Raw genomic sequence first — 17,538 nt, forward strand, 5'->3', positions numbered from 1 at the left:
GGTTTACCATATTATACTAGCACTTATTACTGTATATAATTCTATAAATGTGATTTGATTCATAGCACACTCAAGCAAATTATAGCAGAGTACTTGCAAGTTATCTCATTGCTATGGGAACCCTATAGGTTGTAAAGAAAGCTGCTTGAAACTTTGCAATGATAATCGAATATAAATATGAATTAATGACTTTTTTCAAATTAAACTTTTTAAAAAATCAACATTATGGGCCGGGACAGGTTTGGCTCAGTGGATAGAGCGTCGGCCTGTGGACTGAAGGGTCCCAGGTTCGATTCCAGTCAACGGCGTGTACCTTGGTTGGGGGCACATCCCCAGTAGGGGGTGTGCAAGAGGCAGCTGATCGATGACTCTCTCTCATCGATGTTTCTAACTCTCTATCCCTCTCCCCTCCTCTCTGTGAAAAATCAATTAAAAACAAATATTTATTTAAAAATATCAAAATCAAGACTATGGGAAATAGAAAGGGAAGGGGCTAGTAAGCATATTTATGGAGTACTAGCACTTATAACTTGCCTCTTGATAGTCTGACTATCAACAATTTCAGTGTTCTATGAGTTGGGAAATCCATATTCTAAAAGCTATGTATTGCATTCTCCATTTTTCCTCCCCATCCTCTCTGCCCTCTTCTGCAGGTCCACATGAAGGACGTTATGTCAGCACTGTGGGTTTCAGGATTAGACTCCAGCTACTTACGGGAACAAATGCTAAATGAACCATTAGTACGAGAAATTGTCAAAGAGTGTAGCAATATACCACTGAGCCAGCCACAGCAAGGAGAGGCAATGCTGGCCAATTTCAAACCCCGGGGCTACTCAGAGTGCATCGTGACTGTTGGTGGAGAAGAAAGAGTGTAAGTATGGGTGTGTGTTGTTTGAAAATGGTATAAGGGAAGAGAGATCTCTGTGGGAACAAGAATTCATACTATTTTTCAGTATCTAAAGCATGGTAGCAGTAGATTTTTTAAAATCGTTTAAACACTTTTTAGAGCGGTAAAAGTAGTCATAGTTATTGTAGCAGAACTACAATACATAAAACATATTAACTGCTAATGTATTTCCCTTTTTAGTTCACGGAAGCCAACAGCAGCAATGCGCTGCATGTGCCCTCTTTATGACCCTAATAGGCAGCTTTGGATTGAACTGGCCCCTTTAAGCATGCCAAGAATTAACCACGGAGTGCTCTCAGCAGGTACCGTTCTGTGGGAAATTTTACTTAAACACGATCAAGTAATGTGTAATTTCTGGGTTGTACAGAACAACTCAGCCTTTTTTTTAAATTTATTTTTTGGTTAATCTTCACCCGAGTATATTTTTCCCATTGATTTCTAGAGAGAGTAAAGGGGATGCTGAGTTGGGGGTTGTGGGGGGAGAGAAAGTGAAATATGAATGTAAGAGAGACCCAGACACATCAATTGGTTGCCTCCTGCATACACCCCAACTGGGGCCAGGGATTGAACCTGCAACCAAGGTAGATGCCCTTGACCCAGATTTGAACCCTCAACCCTTTGATCCTTCACTTCACTGGCTAATGTTCTAACTGCTGAACCACACCAACCAGGGCTGACAACCTTTTAAAGAGACAATTTTATTATCTCTCTGTGATACCATTTTCAACAATTTTCTAACTTTTAAGACTATGGTAAGAAGAGTGTCTTCTGTCTTTATTGTCCCCAAATTATAATACATAGAAATTTTTCAGACTTTAGTATTTTAATTGATGACCTAACTGATAGAAAAACGATGAGCTATGTGACCATACTTGGAACACAGAATTTTTTGGAGCTGTGAAAGTCCCATCATCTTTGAAATTCAATTTAGAATTACAACATATAACTGTCTAAAATAAGAGTGTATTGTAAAAGCAGGCAATTCATATGAGATGTTAGAAACATTACTTAGCTATTTTACCACAGAAAGGATGTTTTAGTTGACCTTTATAAGTTTGAAATTATTCAAAGCTCTTACTCAAGGAAATGATAGAAAAAGGTTGTTTTTGCTGCCTTACTCCTGTTGGCCTCCTTTCTCTTAATCTTGGATCTGCCTTTTGGGTTCACCCCACAATTACTATTTCACTTCATTCTCATTTTTGTCAGCAGTTCTTCTGGGATCCTTACTTTATAGTCTCTACTTGCCCACTAATGTTACCTTAAAATTTTTTAAAGCTATATCACACCATACCATGTTCTAGAAATGGCTAAATCTATACTATAGTGTAGAAATTGAATAATTTTCTGGGTGCCAGGTTAATTGAAACTATTGTCAAAAATAAGCAGCTGGATGGAGTGGTATAGCCAGCAGGATATAGGGCTGATTTCTCTGTTCTATCTTTTCAGAATTTTGCTTCCTTAAATTTTCACCCATAATGTATATACATATTTAGAATTTTCTCACATGCACACCTACCATAAAGGTTCCTATATCACTAATTTTCAAAAATTTCCTTAAGAGTTTGATATTTCAGAAACTTTAAGCCATGAGGAGAAGAATTATGTCCAGTTGTATGGACTGAGGTGGTGAAATGATTGAGTAGTTCCTATTTTGCCAAGCCTCTTCTGCATTTGTTCTTTTCTTACATTTTTTAATTGATTGACTTTTTTTGTCATTTATTCTTTCCCTTTATACTAGTTTAGAAGTTACATTCTTTGTGTATATTCCTTTGAAGGTTTCCTGAGAAACCAGAGCCTATTATCAAAGCCTAAAGTTAACTAGTACTTTTATACTCTATTTTTTATGTTTTCCAGTTTAGTAGTATTAAAATACATGATCATTTATAAGTATAATATTTTCCTATGTACATGTTTCATTAGCCTATGTTTTATATATGTAACTATAGGTAGATTGTGTAAACTTACCCACATGTTTACCACTTTGTTTTTCCTTCCTTGCTCCTCAGACCTTCCATCTAGGATCATTTTCCTTCTCTTTAAAGTTTATTCATTTGAATTTACTTCATTGTGGTTCTCTTCAGATTTATTTGTCTGAAAATATCATTACTTTGCCTTCATTTTTTAAAGGGTATTTTTTCTAGGTATAGAATTTAAGGTTAGTATTTATTAATTTTCAGCACATTGCAGATATCTTTCTACTGACTTCTGGCTGTTGTTGTTGTCAGCCTAAAAATCTCTCAGGATTGTATTTAAAATATTTTTTCCTTAGTTTTCTGCCATTTTATTACGTGTGCTTACACGTTCATTTTATTTGACATTTTACCGTACTTGGGGATCATTGAGAATCTTGAATCTGTGGCTCAGCCTTTTAAATCTGGATCTTATTCATTATGTCTTCAAAATACTGCCTCTGCTGTGTTCTCCTTTCTCCCTTTGATTTTGGAAGTCAGATTAATCATGGCTAGACATTTTTACTCCATCCTCTGCCTCCTACCATTACTTTGTTTTTTATGTTTTTGCCACACTGTATTGCTTTCTTTATTATTTCTTTTTATTTATCTTCCATTTAATGAGTTATCTCTTTAACTATGATGGATCTGCCATTAAAAATCATTTATTGAACTTTTGATTTTATCTGTTCTCTATTTTTTATTTCTAGAAATTCTCTTAAAATCTTTTTCAAATCTGCTAGTCACTTCTATAGTCACATTTCCAAAGAGTTATATTCAAATTTGTCCATTATTTCTTAAACATAGTAAGCATTGATGTTTAAGTCTTTTGATTATTTCAATATTTGAAATTTGAATTCTTTGCAAGACTACCTGCTATTGTCTGCTTCATATAATCTAGTTTCTTCTTATACCTGAGTACAGTATTAATTTGGAATTACTATTAATCAAATTCAAATATTGAGATTTCCTGGATAGGCAAGGAGATCTAAATCTGGTTTCTAGTTCTGGTTGGACTTCATCCTGAGGGTTCCACCATTTGCTGTGGGGCTGGGGTTTAGATTTGTCTTTTTCATTCCCTCAAAGCCTTTAAAAGAAAGATTGAATAGTTTCCTAGAATAGAAGTCCTGAGATAACCCAGAGCTGCTTGTGGCTTGAGTGGGTGGTGTCTTCCTTTTATGCTGTAGGGTAGCGGGAATCCATTCAAACATACTGAGTGAAGTAAAATGGTCAGTGACTCAGACTTCCTCTCCCACCAAGGAAGGAATGGAATCTGATAAAGATCTCAAATCTGTTGTTGTTATCAGAGAAGGTTTCTCCACACTCTCTGCAGCTATGGCATTTATATTCAACTGGAGGTGGGTATTGAAGATTTGTTTCAACTTTCTTGTGTGTCTCCTTTGATTTTTGCAGAAGGATTCTTGTTTGTATTTGGGGGCCAAGATGAAAATAAGCAGACCCTGAGCTCAGGAGAAAAGTATGATCCAGATGCAAATTCATGGACTGCATTGCCACCAATGAATGAGGTAAAACATTGCTTTTTCATTTGTTCGGTATGTGGGGTTTTTTTCCATTGGCACTTTTGTTTTGCATTTGAGTATAAGAAAAAATGTAGCAACCCTGCCAGGCCCCCTTGCCTAAGGCCAGTGCCTGCCCTCCCAGCTCTCTTCTCTGTGCCATCCCCTTGCTCAGTCTGATCTCCTCGCAGTCTCTCAGACCTAGAAATACTTCTGCTTCAGGATCTCTGTCAGATACCCATGTCCCTTGTTTCCTTCAATCTTTGCCCATATAGCAACCTTCCCTCCGGCCCCTCAGTTTTCCTGTCTCCCCTACCCTACCATCTTTCTTTTCATACCATGTAACACCTCACATACTGCAAAGTTCACGCAAAATCTTTGTTGTTGTTGTTGTTAATCCTCACTTGAGGATATTTTTCCAATGATTTTTTTTTAGAGAGAGTGGAATAGAGAGAGAGAAACGTTGATGTGAGAGAGACACATTGATTGGTTGCCTCCCCCACACATGCCCTGACCAGGGCTGGGGATTGAGCCTGCAACTGAGATACCTGCCCTTGCCCGGAATCGTACCCAGTACCCTTCAGTCTGCAGGCTGATCCCTCTTATCAACTGAGTCAAACCAATTAGAGCGTTCACACAAACTCTTGATGGCAGGGATTTTGCCTGTGTTTGGCCGGCATTCTAGCTTCAGTGCTAGAATAGTGCTGGGTGTAGAGGGGACACTAAGAAAATATTGACAAGTGAATGTGAAATGCCTCAGGCTTCTGTCATTGCCCATAGCCTTCGCACAGACTTGTTTACCACACTGCTCCTCTGCTGCTGGCAGTCTTGTTACTGTGGTTTTTGTCTTTCACACATCAACTTGGAAACACTTGCACAGAGAATCTCACTGAACCAGAAGTTAATGTGTGTTTTTGTTGTTGATGTTGTTTTTTGTGAGCTCTTGTAACTAAAAAGTACTGATTCTGACCGAGAATTTACCATGCAGGTAATTCCCTTGTTTTGAGAAATTCCTAGGCTTGGGTTCTCTATCTATTGTGATAGACAGAGTGAGCTGCTAGGGAAAGCAGAAATATTTGAGACAGAGGGTTTTGAGCATGGACTTCTTTGCTGGAACGTATCTGTAATTTTTATTAAATCCATAAACTGGCTTTTAGTATGAAAGCTTTTTGTATACAAAGATCTTTGATGTCTTTTCAGGCAAGACATAACTTTGGAATTGTGGAGATAGATGGAATGCTGTATATTTTAGGAGGAGAAGATGGTGAAAAAGAGTTAATTTCCATGGAGTGTTATGATATTTATTCTAAAACCTGGACAAAGCAACCTGATTTGACCATGGTTAGAAAGGTAAGAACCATATCTTGTGATTATAAACTGGATTTTAAAGATGATGTTTTTTTATTTTCTGCATAAACCTTTTAATACAATTGATAATGTTACAGAATTCTGCCTTTGTTGGCAGCTTGCCTTTGTTATCATCAGCCATACACCAAGGTGGGAAATGGAGGGTGTGTGAGCATTTATCCTAACAGTGGCTGTGTGGCACTGCTGTGTCCAAGGCCTACACTTGAGAAATGCTTTGTTAGTGCACTAACCCAGGAAGCAACCACATCTTCTAAACCTATTTTCATAATCATCAGGACTGGGGAGAACCATTAATTTTGAGGTAAAGAACTACCATTGCTCGTTGGGTAGAATAAAAAACACACAAATGGTCACATTGGCTCTATTAGAGCATCTGTCTTTATTTATACTCTCTGGGATAACAGTGAGTTTGTCATCAAGCCAAGAGTTTTGTCCAGTGCTGTAGGTATGTACACCTTTAAGTACTGACATATACTCATAATATGTTGTCTCACTGTCTGTGCCCTTTCAGCTAAATTATTTGGGCAGGAATTGAGTGATATCTTGCTCATGGAATCTAAATCTTGGAATCTTCAGTAGTGATGAAAAAATAGAGAGACTGGAAAGTTCCCTGAATAAGAGGGTTGTTAATTATCTTAGTGAAATAGTATTAGATGAAGTTAATTCTTTCCTGAGGATTAACAATATGTGTGGTACCTTTCTCTTCTTCTCCTTTTTAAATCATTTGTAATATTGGAAAACACCATAGTTTTACTATTAAAAGTCTTAGATAAGTGAATATTTATCTATAAACTTCAATAATAAATGTTGCCTCCCCACTGTTGCTTTCTTATTTCAGATTGGCTGCTATGCAGCTATGAAAAAGAAAATCTATGCCATGGGTGGAGGGTCATATGGAAAACTTTTTGAATCTGTGGAATGTTATGACCCAAGGACCCAGCAATGGACTGCTATATGTCCGCTGAAAGAGAGAAGGTGAAAGAATGTGCATATGGGCTTTCCCCTGAACCTGGCTTTTGCTCTTCCTTTCGTTTAAATGAACCTTTTATTTGGCTTGGCATTTAGTTTATATGAAATTAAATGAATAATCCATTTCCTGAAAAAGGAAGAACTGCATATTCACCAAACACTGAGTATTGCAGAGTTAAAACAAGCAGAAGAGGAATTAGGGAATTGGGTCAGGAGTTGTAAATCAAATGCCTAATCAGCTCTGTGTGGCCTTTCAGATTTGGAGCTGTAGCCTGTGGAGTTGCCATGGAACTGTATGTGTTTGGGGGAGTCAGAAGTCGCGAGGACATCCAAGGTAGTGAGATGGTAACGTGCAAGTCAGAATTCTACCATGATGAGTTTAAAAGGTAATTATGAATTGTTTCACGTAGCTTCTGCAACTTTTTCTTTCTTTCAAAGTCATGTTTTCGCTGTATTTAGTTTTGTTTTCAATTTACTTTATTGAATTGCTATTGGTGGGGTGTCCTCTGGTCTCCACCTGTTGATGGTATAAGTGGGCTTCTTGTGATGTCACGAGAAAAGGAATTCTCTGAGACTCGAATAAGAGAATGAGTGATACTTATTTGCATGGAATTAAATCCCTGAGTTTCCAAGGTCCCATCTTATTTTGTCCCACCAGGAAAAAGTCCAGCTGTATCTTAGCAGAGGTTCCATATTTGCACAGTCCAGCATCAGGCTAGGTTAGCTTGTGTTTCCATTGTGTGTGGGGTCTGCATGGCCTGGCACTTCCAGGGCCACCTGGCTATGGAGAGAACATGGGCAAGTGCAAAGAAGCAGGCACAAAGCCAGAGGAGCAAGAGAGAGAGAGAATCCTTTGTCTTTGGATTTTGTACTCCCAAATTTTCATGGGCTTGCTTTAGCTCTACCCAAAGCCAATGATCTTTGTTCCCAGGTTAGAGTAACAAGCAAGTATTTTCCTTATGTCACCTGAACTTGACTCTGCATGCATCCATCTTCCCCTTTGTTGAGCTCCTTCCCAGTGTAAAGTTGCAGCTTCCTGGTGAAGCTGCCAGATAGCCATGCTTAAAATGTCTGGTCTTCCCTTGCTCCTTTCCTATTAGTAAGAAGCTAATTACAATGTTAACAGAATTATCTCATCTATTTAGGAACTATGTCTAATGCATACTTGATATTTAACTCCTTAACAGCATATTTGGCCTTTTGTGGCTACTGTTTCTGCTACTGTTCAGCTGAGTACATTTTCTCCCAAACATATCATGATTAGTATCTCAGTTCTGTGCTTTTATACTGTTCTTTTGCCTAAAATTTCCCTTCCCACATTTATCCAGTTAGTTTGGCCTGTTCCAAAACTCTACTTATTTATCACTTTCTAGAGGCCTGATTGGGTTCCTCAGTCTGTGATTTCATAACACTCTGTACATATCCTACTCTTGGATTGTAATTGTTCACCGTAAGCTCCATCGGGGCATGGTCCAACTATGCCAACTTTAATCCTAGCTTCAGCTTTGCAACCGGCCTGTATTAGACACTCAGCAAAATGTTAATTAACTGAGTGAAGTGTTGTGTCAGAGACTACCTCTGACAGGCTGCATAAATGTCTTGTGGAGCAGGTAGCATTCTCCCCCCTCTTCCCTTCTCTCACAGGGTTTTTATTTTTGTGGTATTTTTTTTTGTTGTTGTTGTTATAACCACTAATCAGTATTCTTATTGCTGTAATATGTTCAAATCTTGCAGGGAAGCTGCCATGCTAAAATTAATCTTGTGATAGTGTTTTAGTCATATTACCAGAAGAGGGTGCCATAATATAATGTTTAATTTCATATTTTTTAAAAAGAATCTTTATTGATTTCTAGAGAGAGAAGAAGGGAGAGAGAGAAACATCAAGGTAAAAAGGAAACACTGATGGGCTGCCTCTTGCATGGCCCCTACCAGGGATCAAGCCTGCAACCCAGGAATGTGCCCTGACTGGGAATCAAACCAGTAAACTTTTGGTGCAGGGGATGTTGCTCAACCAACCAGCCAAGGCTCTTAATTTTAGATTAAGGCAAGCAGTAAGCACTTCCCAAGATTTAATTGAGATATAAAAAATTACCTAACTTAATTTTTTTTTAAATTTAGGGTATTTGGATAGCCTTTTTCCCCCTTCAATTACAGGGGTAAACAAACTAGCTTAGGAGAATTTATTAGACAAAGTGTGAGAGCAATTTAGAGGATGTTTGCTATGGTGGGGCTGAGGAGGCAAAATTTCAGACTTTTTTAGATTTCTCTTCCTTAACATACTACTACTATGAGGGTTGACTGTCCAAGGTATGAAGTAATATATTAATTTCTTGCCCAAATGAATCTCAAGGTAGTCTGCCCAATTTTGTTAGTAAGCAGTCATCAATGTGTTTGGCTTCTGATATAAAGTATTGATACAAGCTTTTTTTTTTTTATGTAATGGCTGAATTACTGTTTACATAGTATGAGCTAGAGAGCTGTAATAATCATGGTTGGAATAATCAAGGTGGTTTATTATTTTACCGTTTTCTGTCCCTATTTTGAGTATATAGGACTTAAATTAGATTGCAAAGTTTCTCAGTCTTATATTTCTATCAGGTTTCATATTTATAGTTAAGCTTTAAATGTCAGTGTATTGCTTTCAGCTCATAATGGTTAAACATAAGAGAATTGCTCCTTGCTATTTAAAAGCACTTTTAAATAAAATGCATGTATCTTTAGCTTTCTTATTTCTAAGCTCTTAGTTAGTTCATAAATTGAAGAAAGCTGAATTTCTCTTGTTAATATAGCATACAGTTCACCCTTAGACAAAATGGGTTTGAACTGTGTGGGTCCATTTAAATGCAGATTTTCCCCCAATAAATACATGCCATGCTTATTTTTTCCAATAAGTACATACAGTATTTCTCTAGTTTACTGTTAGAATACAGTTTATTATTAGAATGTGTTAATTGACAGCTTATGTTGTCAGTAAGGCTTCCAGTCAACAGTAAGCTGTTAATAGTTAAGTTTTGGGGAGTCAGAAGTTATACACAGATTTTCATCCGCAGGAGAGAGTGTGGGGATCAGTTATATAGAATTCTTATTTGTTTAGATGACACTAAGCATATTTGTACCACTAAGCACCATGTATTAACTCATTGAACTCATTTAATCTTCACAACAACCCTCTGTGATATAGGTACTCGTTTTACTTTTTCTATTATTTATGAGGAAACCAAAACACACAAAGGTTAGGTATGTGCCCAGAGACACACGGATCGCAAGTGGTAGAACTTGCATTTGAACTCAGGCAGTCTGGCCCCAGAGTCAACCTTCTCAGCTCCCATACTATCTTGCCTTAAAAACATAGGCTTTCCCATAAATATCTATAGAAATAAAATAACATTTTTTTTATTCCTTAAAAGATCAGATGTTTCCAAGTATGTTATATTTGCATTCTCTGGAAACTGTTGCCAGATGAACAATCTGTATAAAATCGGAGACCATTTATTGTTTTTAGATAATCTCTTGTCTTTCCTGCCTTTGTTCCCTATTTTTAGGTTAAAACTTTCCTGGAAAAAAGCCATATCTTATTATTTTCTATGTTTCTGACTAAAAAACAAACTGAAAGAGAGCAAAGAAATTGCCATAAGTTAAACCCAGTCATAGGATCAACTTTGTCAGAATGGCAGTGTCTCTACTCCTGTTCCTTATGCCCCCATTCTTTTATTAATGCTACCTCCTCCCCATTGTCCATACTCAAAAAGGTCATCTTTAGCCTGGCTGGTTTGGCTTAGTGGATAGAGCATCGGCCTGCAGACTCAAAGGTCCCAGGTTCGATTCTGGTCAGGAGCATGTACCTTGGTTGCAGGCACATCCCCCATAGGGGGATGTGCAGTAGGCAGCTGATTGATGTTTCTCTTCTCATTGATGTTTCTGGTTCTCTATCCCTCTCCCTCCCTGTAAAAAATCAATAAAATATATATATATATATATATATTTTTTTAAAAGGTCATCTTTGATTCTCTCCCATACCTCACATCTCAGCAGTTGTCAAGTCTTATCTTCTTGTTTAAACTCTTGTATGTTTTACATCCACCACCTTTATTGCTCTGCTCCTACTCCAAGGCATTCTCATTCCTCCATGCAGCCTCATTAGCCTTCTAACCCGTCTTCTCTAATGCATCTCACCCACTTGTGCTTCTGAAAGAGTAATGTCAGTTTGATCTCTCATCTCCTGCTGAAGATTCTTCCTGTTTCCCCATTGCTTATCAATTCCAGCTAACCATGTTTAGCACCAGCACAGGCCTGCAGTCCCTCCAGCACCCTCTGTTGACAAAGCCTACCACTGCGTTTATCTTTCCAAGGAACGAGCTGTTGATGTTCATTTTCTCCGTGTGTTTTCCATTCCATCGGCTTCTGCTTCTGTGTTGTTCCTTTTCTTTTACTTTCCTTTTACTAAGGGTTTATTGTGCTCCTCCTTTCCTAGCTTCTTAGGTAGAGTTTTTAATTTTTTTTTTTTTTTTTATTTCTCTGCTGAAACCTCCTGTGTTTCATCATAAGCACATTTTCCTCTCCCTTACTGAGCAGAGGCCTAGTAGTTGCGTTCGAGTCCCTGCGTGATAATCTCAACATCTGAGTCATCGCAGAGTTGGCGTCTGTTGATTATTTATTCCCTTGAGAATGAGTTATTTTTCTGGCTCTTCTTTTGTTGAGTAATTTTGGATTGCATCCTGAACGCTGTGAACTGAACGTTGTCGAGGCCCTGAGGACTTTTATATTGCTTTAGAGTGCTGTTCTGAGATCTTTAGCAGGCAGAGGACTTGGTTAGACTCAGACTGCAGGCTGTCACACCCACAGTGGGCGGCTGCTCACAGTCTGTCCTTCAAGCCTTGGTTGCAAGCATTTGTGGTTTGGGGTCAGTCAAAGACTTGAGATGTGAGTACCCATAAATTTAGGGGTTCTTTTCTACCTCTCATCTTTCTGAGACACCCACCCCCACCCGCACCCCCACCCTCACACACACACTCTTCAGTGATTCTGGTTGCTCTGTCTACCCTGATTCCAATGGCCAGAAAGATAGCAGGGTTTTATCTCAGGGTTTCAGCTCCCCAAGCCACTGCCCTCCTGTAAAGCTACCAAAGAATGGAAATACTCCACGTGAGATGCTTGTTCAATTTTCAGTGTCTTCCCAGATCTGCCTGCTTTTGTTCACACTCTAGGCCCTGAGGCAGTTGTTTGTTGTATTTTGTCCAGAGCCTGTAGTAGCTCTTCCTTGCAGGAGGATCAGCTTGTTAAGAATTCCTTCCTGACCGGCCAGCATGGCCCAGTGGTTGAGCATCAACCTATGAACCAAGAGGTCATGGTTCGATTCCTGGTCAGGGCACATACCTGGTTTGCAGTCTCAATCTCCAGTGTGGGGTATGCAGGAAGCAGCCAATCAATGATTCTCTCTCATTGATGTTTCTCCCTCTCCCTCTCCCTCTCCCTCTCCTTTTCCCTCTCCCTTTCTTTCTGAAATAAAAAAAAAATAAAATGAAATAAAAATAAATTTTTTAAGTTCCTTCCTCCCTAAAAGCAGAAATCTCACTCACTACGTAAAGCTTCCTCTTTCCTTCTTTTTTTTTGTTTTTTGGTTTTTGTTTGTTTGTTTGTTTGTTTGTTAATCTTCACCCGAGGATATTTTTTCCTTTGATTTTTAGAGAGAGTAGGAGGGAAGGAAGGAGGTAGGGAAGGAAAGAAGGAAAGAAAGAGAGAGACAAAGAAAAACATCGATGTGAGAAAGACACATCAATTGGATACCCCCCACATGCACCCTGACTAGGATGAGGATCAAACCTGCAACCTAGGCATGTGCCCTTGCCTGGGAATCAAACCCGAGATACTTCCTTCAGTGCATGGGCTTATGGTCTAACCGTGGAACCTCATCAGCCAGGATTCCCTCTTTCCTTCTCTCTGCTGAGTTGATTTCCCCTTCTTCCCCTTCCACCCCCCTCCTTCCTTCTCTCTTCCCCTTAACTGTTTCCCCTCCTCTCTCTGAAGCTTGCTGCTATTGAGCCCTGCTCAATATTTGAAAGCATTGTTCTCAGGGAGCGTTCTTAATCCTGAGTTACCAGCAGACTCATTATTATAGCCTTCTCGTCCTAATAAGCCTGTGTTTAAAAGCCTTGTAACTAAAGGCATAACATTGTCTTGGTCATTATAAAAATCTACTACCACTTAATGATGCCTGCTCTGCACTAGACACCATGCAAAGTGCTTTATGTTGGCAATTTCTTTTTAAAAATATATATATTTTATTGATTTTTTATAGAGAAGAAGGGAGAGGAATAGAGAATTAGAAACATTGATGAGAGAGAACCATCAATCAGCTGCCTCCTGTACACCCTACTGGGGATGTACCCACAACCAAGATACATACCCTTGACCGGAATTGAACCTGGGACTTTCATTCCACAGGCTGACGCTCTATCCACTGAGCCAAACCAGTTTCAGCTATGTTGGCAATTTCATTCATCTTCACAACAGTCACTTGAGGTTGGTGATGGTGTCTGGTGTCCCTACTTTACAGATGACAGAACAAGACTGGGTTAGCTAACGTGTCCTAGGTCAACGAGGTGACAGTTGGTAGAAAAAGAAATGGAAAACCATATGCCTTTCATATCTGTTTTATAAGCAACAGCAAGTATGTGCTCCAGTTAAGTTTTCATGTTCATTTTAGTTAATTTGAAGCTTCAGCACTATGTAAAATAGATCAGGGTGACTTTTCTGAAACCCAGGAAGTCTGAATTAATTTACCTGTTTTTGGTACATCATCCACATAGACCAGTTTCTTCAACATTACTTATTCTAGAGAAGGATTATGTTCTCAACTCTGTAAAACTATTCCAAAACATTGTTTCCTGATGTGCTTTTTCTGCAGATAATGTACTCATAATGTCTTAATTTAAAAGTTACCATTGACCTGTTAGTCTGCTGTCTTTTAATGGGTTTGTTCAGAAAAGTGCGTGTGTGTCCACTGGGATTGGCCCTTCAGTGCATTTCAGCTGCTGACAAGGCATAGGGATTTTCTTCAGCTTGTTTGATTCAGAGCCTGGTGAAAAATTAAATGCCGGGGTTTAGATATTTATGTTTAGCCTGAAGACACAAAATGTGAATAAGCCAGTTAGTTATTGTAGTTTGAATTTTCCAAACTTTTTCTCTCAAAGGCCTATTCAAGTTCCTGTTTTCACTTTTCAGTGAAAGCTCTTAGATTTTTTCACTTTTCCAGTCCCAATCAACATTCAGGTGTTAGATGATTCTATGGTAGATGAAGTATTTAAAAATATGGCACCTCTTATTAGTTTTGCTTCTGACACATAGGATCTTGGACAAATCATTTTGCTTTCATGTTTCTTGAAATTCAAAATTATGAAAGTTACTCCTTTATAACAATCTGGGAATACTAGCAGTATTCATTGAAATAAAGGTGCTGTTCTCAGTGAGATAGTTTTGCGTTTTTATTTAGCATTGAGATGCTCTCAACTGCACCTCTGACTTATTAGACACTTCATAGAGAGTTAGCGATTCCAGGAGCAATGCCCGTGCATCTTTATGCTCCAGTAGTGAGTGTCAGCCTGGACTTTGGTAGTTCTCAATGGTTTAGATACATTCCCAAGGTCTGACTAATGTCTACTATGACCAGGTTGTGCCTTTAGCTATAAAAGGGAAATTGGTTAGATTACCTTGAGTGAACATCATTATTCAGCAGTCTAGTTGTGTGTGTGTGTGTGTGTGTGTGTCGGTGTGTGCGTGCGCATGTTTAAGCAAAAACAACAACAACAAAAAACAATAGCAAACAAACAAAAAAACCCAAACACTCAAACTTTTATTTTTTATTTTGGAATAATTTTAGACTTGTAGAAAAATTGCAAAAATAGAGTTCCCATAAGCTATTCACCCATCTTTTTCTTATGTTAACATCTTCCATAACTACAGTTCAGATATAAAAATCAGGGCATTAACATTGGTATAATATTATTAAGTAAACTACAAACTTCATTTGAATTTGATCAGCTTGTCTACTGCTGTCTTTTTCCCTCTGCTCCAGACTCCAGCTCAGGATCTGACAGTACACTTGGTTGTTGCATTTCTTTAGTCTTCTTTCATGTGTGATGGTTCCCCAGTCTTCTGATCTTTCAGTCCTTTGGCCATTGGGGATCGGTCCCTGTGTCTCTCTGATACTCTTGAAGATTATTGGTCAGATTTTTAAAGGATGTCTCTTAATTTGGGTTTGTCTAATGATATCGTGTGATTTGGCTGTGTTAGGCATTTTGGGGCAGGAATATCACAGCAATGGTGCCATGTCCTTCTCTGCACCACGCCAGATGTCAATACCAGTATGTAGTGTTACTGCACGGCTGGTGTGGCTCACAGTTGAGCATCGACCAAGAACCAGGAGGTCACAGTTCGATTCCTAGTCAAGACACATGTCCAGGTTGTAGACTTGATCCCCAGGAAAGCCTTATTAATGATTCTCTCTCATTATAATGTTTCTATATCTCTCTTCCTCTCCCTATCTCTCTGAAATCAATTTTTAAAAAATTTACTATGTTTTATTACTGTGATTACCTGGTTAAAATGGTGTCTGTTGGGTTTCTTCACTATGAAGTTGCTATTTTTCCCTTTATAATTAATAAATATCTTAGAAGAAAGAATTTATCAGTATGCATGCACTGTTTTTCCTTAAACTCTCACCACTAATCTATATAGTACCCGTCAATGGACTAGCCTGCAGTAGTTATTCCTGTGGTGTTTGCCTATGATGCTTTTTCTATTACTCTCATTTTTTCTACATTTATTAACTGGGATTCCCTAAAGAAGACCTGTTCCTTCTTTCTGTTTGTTTTTTGTTTTTGTTTTTTTTAATATATTCAATTATTTGTATTAATGTGGATACCTTGGTGTTTATTTTACTCTGAGTTATAAATCTGCTATGAGCCTTATTTGGTTGTGCAGTTTGTTCCAGCTCTGGCCATTGGGAATCGGCCCCTAGGTCCCTCTGACACACCCCATCCTTACTTAAGCACTTCCTCTCTGCCAGCACAGGATGCTCCAGGCTCATCTTGTATTTTCTGTCTCAGCTGTGGAACCAACCACTTCTTCAGGGAGCCCCAGATCCTTTTAGTGGTTATTAAATTGATTTTCAACAGAAGTGCCAAGGCCATTTAGAGAGGAAAGAAACATCTTTTCAGCAAATGATGCTGGAACAACTAGATACATATACAAAAAAGAAAAAGAACCATGACTCTTTCTTACCTCATACCATACACAAGAATGGACTTGAAATGTATCCTAAGACCTACGTGTAAAAATTGGCACCATGAAATTTCCAGAAAAGAGCACAGGAGGAAAATATTTGTAGCCTTGGAGTAGGCAGAGATTTACTAGAAGGACACAGAAAGCATGAACTATAACAGAAAAAAAAGGATGAATTGGAATGCATCAAAATGGAAACTTCTGTTCTTCAAAAGGCTCCATTAAGAAAATTTAAGACAGTCTACAGAAAATGTTTGCGATATAGTTAATTAATTAACGAACTTGTGTCCACAAACATAAAGAATATTGAAGTCAATAGGAGACAGAAAACCCAATTTTAGCATATCTTTGAATAGACATTTCACAAAAGAAGATATAAAGTGGCCATTAAGCACATGCAGAGATGTTAAACATCATTAGTCTGCAGAGCAGCGCATACCACTGATACAGATAAAATGACAAAGACGTGGTAATGCCAAACAGATGTACTTCTTACACATTGCTAACCGGAATGCAAAGTGGCACAACATGCTGGAAAATAGTGAGGCTTTTTTTTTTTATATAGCAAAGGAGATTTATTGAACAAGTACAGACTCCCACCTGGGAAGAGGGAAAGAGTCCCACAGAATGGACTCCCACCTGGGGAGAGGGAAAGGGTCCCCGTGAGGCATTTTTTTTATCAAGTGAAATATACCTTTAACCATATAACCAGTCAAGTCCATAACATAGGCTCACAAAAAAGATTTGCACTCTTAATGTCCAAAATAGCAACATTGCAATAACCAAAATTATACACTACCCAAATGAGCATTAGCAGATGAGTGGTAAACACATGCTGGCATGTCCATATAATGGAATACTACTTGGAAATGGAAATAAATTATTAATGCAGGCGGCACATGGATGAATCTCGGAAACATTATGCCAAGCAAAAGAAGCAGATTGAAAAGTGCATATTCTTTATGATTCAATATATATGACATTCTAGGATAGGCAAAATTAATATCTACAATGACAAAGCAAGTCGTGGCCAGGTGGCTCAGTTGGTGGAGTGTTGTCCCACACACCAAAAAATTGCAGGTTTGATTTTCAGGTTGCAGGTTCATTCTCCGGTCAGGTGCGTAAGGGAGGCTATCTAATTGACGTTTCTCTCTCACATGGATGTTTCTCTTTCTCTCCCTCTTCCTTCCTCTCAATTAATGATCAATTAATCATATCCTCAGGTGAAGATTAAAAATAAAGAAGTAAAATAAAATAAAAAGACAGAAAATCAGTGGATACCCAGAAGTAGGGTTGGGATTTACTAGTGTGATGCCTAGTACTGTTAGAGGCTTAACAAGTTTTATTTTCACTGGAGTCTTCTAGATGTGTGGTCATCTTTTGATTTCCTTAATTTTGTTCTTCTGTTTGTTTTCAGGTGGATCTATCTTAATGACCAGAATTTATGCATCCCTGCCAGTTCCTCTTTTGTTTATGGAGCTGTACCCATAGGAGCCAGTATTTATGTTATCGGAGATCTTGACACAGGTAAAAATGTTATGGTGATTTT

General features: G+C 38.4%; 1 protein-coding gene across 1 annotated transcript in view; it reads left to right on the forward strand.

The window, feature by feature from the left end:
- The window catches only part of GAN (gigaxonin), a gene marked incomplete at its 5' end in the record, with an annotated part of 62,578 nt that overhangs the window by 31,563 nt on the left and 13,477 nt on the right, over nt 1-17,538 (forward strand). The window contains 7 exons of the mRNA XM_084905568.1: nt 654-871; nt 1,088-1,209; nt 4,270-4,382; nt 5,574-5,723; nt 6,580-6,716; nt 6,968-7,096; nt 17,407-17,516. Coding sequence (XP_084761694.1) covers nt 654-871; nt 1,088-1,209; nt 4,270-4,382; nt 5,574-5,723; nt 6,580-6,716; nt 6,968-7,096; nt 17,407-17,516 — 979 coding nt within the window. The remainder of the gene's footprint in view (nt 1-653; nt 872-1,087; nt 1,210-4,269; nt 4,383-5,573; nt 5,724-6,579; nt 6,717-6,967; nt 7,097-17,406; nt 17,517-17,538) is intronic.

This window comes from Pipistrellus hanaki (assembly GCF_964339955.1).
Source record: "Pipistrellus hanaki genome assembly, chromosome: 15".
NCBI classification, from domain to species: domain Eukaryota; kingdom Metazoa; phylum Chordata; class Mammalia; order Chiroptera; family Vespertilionidae; genus Pipistrellus; species Pipistrellus hanaki.